At 50.0% G+C, this 6,965-nt stretch overlaps 1 protein-coding gene across 1 annotated transcript; it reads right to left on the bottom strand.

Annotated features, from left to right (window-relative positions):
• Positions 1–2,472: 2,472 nt before the first annotated feature.
• LOC120688569 (protein DETOXIFICATION 40-like) lies at positions 2,473–6,219 on the bottom strand. Its single transcript, XM_039970926.1, has 7 exons — positions 5,866–6,219; positions 4,056–4,687; positions 3,896–3,952; positions 3,546–3,784; positions 3,330–3,448; positions 3,133–3,219; positions 2,473–2,952 (listed from the first exon to the last, which is right to left on the bottom strand). Exons 1-7 carry the CDS (start codon positions 6,217–6,219, stop codon positions 2,887–2,889), a joined length of 1,554 nt encoding a protein of 517 aa, XP_039826860.1. The 3' UTR covers positions 2,473–2,886.
• Between the last annotated feature and the right edge of the window lie 746 nt (positions 6,220–6,965).

Below are 6,965 nucleotides of genomic sequence, written 5' to 3'. Positions count from 1 at the left end.
GATCTCTGTTAGGATCGAATGATGCCTCACAATACAGAAGCATAGTTGGAGCCCTTCAGTACCTAACTCTCACAAGACCTGATATCGCATTCTCAGTTAATAAGGCGTGTCAATTCCTTCATGCTCCAACAACAGTACATTGGGCAGCAGTGAAAAGAATTTTGAGGTATGTGAAACAGTGTGTGCAGCTTGGACTCAAGATACAGAGGTCAACATCTATGCTAGTAAGTGCCTTTTCAGATGCTGATTGGGCAGGATGTGTTGATGATAGAAAATCTACTGGAGGTTTTGCTGTTTTCCTTGGTTCCAACCTTGTGTCGTGGAGTGCTCGAAAGCAAGCTACAATTTCTCGGTCTAGCACTGAGTCTGAATATAAAGCTCTAGCAAATGCAACAGCAGAAGTTATGTGGATACAAACTCTGCTTAAGGAATTAAACATTCCAAGTCCACGAGCTGCCAAACTCTGGTGTGACAATATTGGTGCAAAATATCTCTCTGCCAACCCTGTTTTTCATGCGAGGACCAAACATATTGAAGTTGATTATCACTTTGTAAGAGAAAGGGTGCTAGAAAAACTCTTGGAAATTGACTATGTTCCTTCTGGTGATCAAATTGCAGATGGCTTCACAAAAGCACTTTCTGTTCGACTCTTAGAAAACTTCAAGGCCAATCTTAACCTCAGCTCGGTTATGATTGAGGGAGGCTGTTAAAGAAGAAGATCACGAGGTTCTTAGGTTCTGGTGTTGTGTAGTTAGTTGTTGTACAACAACCGTGTGATATCGGCCATAGAGATAGATATGTTCTGTTGTAGCTAAGATCTTCTTGTTGTAACAAACTCTATGGCCGGTACTATCAGGTTGTTATCCTTGTACGCAGCTCATCGTAGACCCAAGTTAGGGCTCGGTGATTTCATCCACAGCGCCTCTGATTTTACAATAACGTCGCCAGCAGCCGGCGGAAATAAAGGCCAGTGTGGAGAGCATTAATGTGGAAGCGGGAGCGGGAGCGGCAGCGAGCGGCGTAGCCGCGCAGTGCATGTGGCGAGCAGCGAGTGCAGCAGCAGCAGCAGCGCAGCGAATGGAGCTGCACGGGCGCGCATCCGCCCACTTTAAGCCAGCGACTCGCGACTCACCCATTTCATTCTCTTTCTTGTTTTTTCGCTCCTTCACATTGGATTCGGGGGTGACCAGCTGACTTTGCGTCACTATACTTGCTCTTAGTAGTAGGTTTTAACTATTTTTCATTGAATTATTGAATAAAGTGGGCAAGCCCATAAATTCCAACACTAAGTGTCATATGTCCAAAATAGCATGTACGTAAACTCATCAAAAATGCGGGAAGCGCAAAATAATGTCAGGCCTTGTGGGAGATAGATCCAATTTTATTCTTACCTACTCTGAGGTTCGCTTTATCTGCGAATTCATCTGTCACAGTCGCGCAACATGGACTCATCATTATGAATGAATCATATCAGTCACTAAACGGAAGTGACACAGGATCTAACCCGGGCCCCAGAAATGAAGAAGCGATCTAATCTAACATAAAAAGGAGAACAATAATTGATACTAATCCAAGTCAAGTAGGACAAAGAATTGGGACAAGATTCTGACTGTGAAAGTGAAAAGGTAGGAGAAGAATGGACGACAAGCAACATCATCAATCTTTTCCGCAGCTTGCGATAAATATGTATTTCCCGTCGTTTTACCTGATGAGATGATAAGTATCTAGCTATTATCTTATTATTTGGTCAACAAATGGAGCCTCCACATTCGCTCTCAAGGCCTAGAAATTATCACGTTAATCGGAGAAAAATAGAAAAATAAAAATTACCACGGCTGCCATTATGACAAAATTAGCCTAAAATACCCCTGTGCCTAATTAAAAATCACCCACCAATGTCATTATGAAAAATTAAATATAAAATATCATTTAGCTACGTATCAGTTACAAACATATACTATTAATAAAAACTAAAACTAACAACAATCAATCAAAATAAAACAAAAATAAAAATAATTATATGCATAATATTATTAAAGCTCAACAAATTAAATTGTTATTATAGGTAGATCATATTTGAATTGTTTTAACCAACAATAAAATATGATTTATGATAATGAACATGGTGATGTATAGTAAAAATAGTATAATTTTTAAGTAAGGATACAATGACATGCAATTTTTTGAATTTTCAATACTAGTCGCGCAAATGCATGGGCTATACACCTAATTATTCCATTAAAGTAGATAACAAAACTATATTGGGTTTCAAGTTGCCGGAAAGCCCTCCCTAACCTACCTACTGTATACCTAGCACCCTTAGGATCAGATCGATCGATCTCTTTTGTTTTTCCTTCACGAGTACATTCTCATAGTTTTGTATTTAAAACTCCAAAACAAAACTTTTGACTTATGCAGTAGTGATGCAGCGCAGCCACATTTTCTGAGTGGTCGACATCAAGCTGAGCTGAGTTGAGCAGGTGGCCAAGCAATCGCATATAACCATTTCTCAACAAGTTTGTCTGAGGAAAGCTCGACAAGAAAACTAATACTGGTTCATACACAATCACATCGCTAAACAACAGATGGGAACACAAATAAAGCGAAATGAGCGCTACAGAATTCTCTGGTACTTAACACTGACTTTCTTAAGAGGAACAGGTACTTCCATTGAACATTCGACGCAGCAGAATCGCTGGCCACGAGGTCCTCGACGCCTGGAGCTCGCATCAAAATTCCTTCTTCGCTGAGCAGATGAATGGCGCAACCTTACAGTTCTTTCCCGGCTTCGTTCAACCGTTGGTCCAGTAGTACGTAGAGGACCGCATCCATGTCCCATTCTTCGGTTGGCAGTAGATCGATGAGGAAGATTTATTCCACTCTAGCTTACTCCAACAACTGAGGAGCAGATTTGTCTTCCCATTTGTTCAGTCTTTTCTGCGCTTCTTCCACCTGCAATCAAAGGACAAATGGCATGCGTTTAAATTAATAATCCCTCTCTTCTCCCATTGAAAATTACTGAAGCTAAATTTCACTGTCATGTCTGCACAAAATGCAAACATGTCTTTCTTTTTTTTAAAAAAAAAGAGCACAGTTAATTAGTACATACTACTAGGTAATAAATCAACATACCTCTTTCTCCCAGTTGGTCCTGAATGTCACCCACACCAGGATCAAGGTCTGCATCAGTGTGCCCCCGATCATGCCGCTCCAAATACCCTACATTGTTTTGAACAGCCATCACCATCAGAGGCACGCATCATACACAGATTAGGGATGCATGCAGTGATCAAGAATTGACAGTGTCCGGCAGGGATGATGATTGTTACCGCCGCTCCGAGGTCGAAGTAGAACCCGAGGAGGCACCCGAGGGGGATGCCGACGATGTAGTAGCAGCCGACATTGACGTAGGCGACGAAGGCTTGCCATCCGCACCCCACAGCCACCCCTGTCATTCAGACATTTTTTTTCTTGTCAGTGTGTGCTGTAGAGTGAAGGCTGCTGCTTCATCAGTTCTCTGCTCTGCTGGGACTACAAGTACTGACCTGAGAGGACGGGCTGGATGCCGTTGAGGATGAGGGTGAACGCCAGCAGCGGCGTCAGCTGGGACACGGCCTGCGACACGTCCTCGCCCTCGGTGAAGATGTAGCTGATGTAGTCCCGGCAGAGGAGGATGACCACCGAGATGAGCACCGACAGGATGAAGGACAGCACCGTCACCACCACGACGGAGAACGCCGCCGACTTGGGGTTGCCGGCGCCAAGCTCGTTGCTCACCCGGACACTGAAATTGCAAAAACGATTTTTTTTTGTATTTTTACCATTCGCATTGATCATCTGGACGAGTTCAGTTTGGTTGGTTGCTTCGGAATGGAAATCGTAAGCTTTACTTTACCTGGCAGCTGCATTGAACCCAACCGAGATCATGAAAACCCACCCTGAAATCGTCATGCTACAAGATGCAAAATCATGTCAGATCAGTGTTCTGCACAACTGCAACTGCAACACTCAGATCAATCACATGATGATAATAAAAAGAGAGACAGGAATTTTACCAGACAGAGAGTGACGACAATGCAAGCTCGGGGTCCTTGAGAAGGCCGGCGATGAGCACGAGTATCTGGAAGTACCAGGTCTCGAGGCAGAGCATGACGGCGGACGCGATGGAGAGCTTGAAGAAGATGGGGAGGCCGGAGAAGGCCTGCCAGGAGAAGCCGGTCCAGGTGAGGCGGCAGCGGCGGCTGGTGGCGATGTAGACGAACTGCGCGGCGACGATGACCCACCAGCTGAAGCTGAGCGTGAGCGAGGCCCCGAGGAGGCCGAGCCCGAGCTGGTAGACGACGAGGTAGCTGAGGACGAGGTGGGCGGCGAGCGTGGCGGCGGAGATGTAGGCGCTGGGCGCCATGATGCTCTGCGCCTGCATGAACTTCTGGATGGGGAAGTTGGCGGCGTAGGCGAAGATCTGCGGGACGAGGCCGTAGACGAAGACGGCGGCGGCGGACGCGATCTCCGGGGACTCGCCGAGGAGGACGAGGATGGGGCGGGAGAAGGCGTAGAGGACGGCGAGCGGCACCCCCGTGGCCATGAGCAGCACCGTGGAGCGCTGCAGGTAGACGCCCAGCATGTCGTACTTGTGCGCGCCGTACGCCTGCCCGCACAGCGTCTCCACCGCGCTCCCCATCCCGAGCTGCATGCATGCGCGCAAACACGGAAGCACGCGAGCGGCGCCGGCGGCCATGGCGGGCCGCCGCCGTCGATCGCCGGTCAGTTCCTCTTCTTGATCGTCGATCACGGTGCGCTAGCTAACAACGATGTTGAGGGGCCTGGATCGGCGGTGGCGTTTCCGTATCCGAAGCGTCGATCGACCAGCAGGCAGCAGACGAGGCTGCGAGAGCGACGCGCAGCAAGCAAGCAGAGCCGGAGGGGGGAGGCAGAGGCCATCTGTTGCGGCGGACGTGCGGCGCGGCTCCCCCCCGTTTGGAATATGTGGGCGATCACTTGGCTATCTATCTAGAGCCAGCGAGTGAGTGATCTATGATGGATGCTGGATAGATGCCCTGCACCGCACCGCACGCACCCGATGCTGTTTCCGGCTACAGGACGAAGGCCGCGTGTTCTCTTCAGGATCTATCATGTGCTCGTGGACTAAAACAACGAGCAAGGAAAAGATGGTGTACTACTATAGACGACTGGACCGACCCAGGGACCGAATCGAACAATCAATTTGTCTAGCAGTTGCCTTTGTGTAGTACTAGCAGTAGCAGCTAGCTAGCCAATGTGTGCCCACCCTTCATTTTACAAGCGTGCATCTGTCAGAGTGTGAGCAGCTTAAGAGGTGTCAGATACCTCTTGCCTCTAACTTCTTTTTTTTTGTTAAAACAGATCTTGCCTTTAACTTCAAATCGTTAGTTCAGATTCAAGGATCAAATTAAACATAAAGTCAAAAGCTACACGACTTTGTGGGGGTGGAACAATCATAAAAATGGACCAGCAGTGAGCGAGCCGGGAAGGTAGAGGTAGGTAGAAAAGTATTTGCAATCTCATTCTCCATGGCTTCACCAAAGCATCTGCTTTAGAGATTTCAATGCACAATTAGGTACTAGTACTATATAGAGTATGCATGCATGGGGGAATTAGTTAGAACATATATTAATCCTAACAATTAGTCTAATAGATGCGGTGGTAATTTTGTGTTCCATTGTCTCTCTGCCAATTCAGTGATTCCCTTTCCCTTTCGGTAAAACCATCTTTTTGGCACATCACGCCACATCGATCTCCGGCGGAAAAAAGTTTGGAGATGCCAAGAGTGCATCACGCACGGGTCGAGGAGAGCAAGGAGCTTCTGGTAAGTAGAGGAGGACGTACCATGAGGCCGTAGGCGAAGATCTGGATGCCGGTGTTGCCGAGCGAGGCGGCGGCGAGCTCGAGCGTGCCGAGGTGGCCCGAGAAGATCTGCGTGGACATGGACATGAGGTAGTTGATCATGTAGACGAGCACGGCGGGCGCCGCCAGGCGCACCAGCAGGCGCATCTCCACCAGCGTCGCCGCGGCCATCCGCCGCCGCCACGGCAGCGACGCGTCCCCGAGGATGCCCTCCAGCTGGCCGCTCGCCGCCTCCCCGTGGCCGCCGCCGCCGCCGCCTTGGCTCGCCGTCGCCGGGCCCCGCGCGCCCAGCAGCGGGCTCTCCAGCTTGCTCTCCCCGCCGCCGCCGCCCATCATCACGTCTCGTCGATCGCCGATCAAGAAATAGAAGACGATGCTTCGTTCTTGCCTAGCTCGTCGCCCGGGCCCCGACGGCAACTAACGACCTTAGCCGCGCGCGCTGGGGGAGTGATGGGGGGTTGTGCGTGCTCGTGTGGGCTAGCTGCTATATAAGCAAGCAAGCAGGATCGCTCGCGGGCCGGCCGGGCGCCGGATCGGAGGAGAGCGACGAGGACAATCAGGTTGGGTGGACCAAGCGAACTCAAGGTGGGGTTCCTCTCCTTTGGCGCGCGTGGTGGGAGTTTGGTTTGCGTTGCGGTAGCTACCTACCTCGCGCTGCCGTTGCTGCGTCTGCACACGAATTGAAGGCGAGCTCTGGTCGCTGTCCCGCTCGGTACTCGCTAATGGCTAAGCACTGGCCACTGGCAGCTCGCGTGCTCGATCGCTAGCTAGCCAGGCAGCAGCAGCAGGCCGTTGCGAAACGCACGGCTCGTCGGCGCACGTACGTGTGGTGCGTAGGATCGGGTACTGCGCGCGTCAATGCTCGCCGGCCGGCCGGTCGCTCACACCACGCAGCCGGCACGTGCGCGCAGCAGATAGTGAGATAGGGGAGAAAGAAAAGAAAGAAAAAAAAAAGATTCTCGTCGTCTTGCAAACGATCTGTGCGAATCGGTCTGAAACGTAATCGGACGACGACAGAGGCTTCGACGGCTAGGTGTAGAGCTGCAGCCAGCGGCGGCGGTGCGGTCAGTGATGACGCCGGC

Source organism: Panicum virgatum, chromosome 9N (genome assembly GCF_016808335.1).
Source record: "Panicum virgatum strain AP13 chromosome 9N, P.virgatum_v5, whole genome shotgun sequence".
NCBI lineage: Eukaryota > Viridiplantae > Streptophyta > Magnoliopsida > Poales > Poaceae > Panicum > Panicum virgatum.
This window is presented reverse-complemented; position numbering and strand designations above follow the sequence as displayed.

What these genes read in the sequence shown, in the direction of transcription:
- LOC120688569 (XM_039970926.1), bottom strand. Translation starts at nt 6,219, where the DNA reads ATGATGGGCGGCGGCGGCGGGGAGAGCAAGCTGGAGAGCCCGCTGCTG. An exon ending in TTGTCGTCACTCTCTGTCTG is followed by an intron (nt 3,953 to 4,055) that starts GTAAAATTCCTG and finishes TGCATCTTGTAG; the next exon opens with CATGACGATTTCAGGGTGGG. An exon ending in GGGTTCAATGCAGCTGCCAG is followed by an intron (nt 3,785 to 3,895) that starts GTAAAGTAAAGC and finishes TTGCAATTTCAG; the next exon opens with TGTCCGGGTGAGCAACGAGC.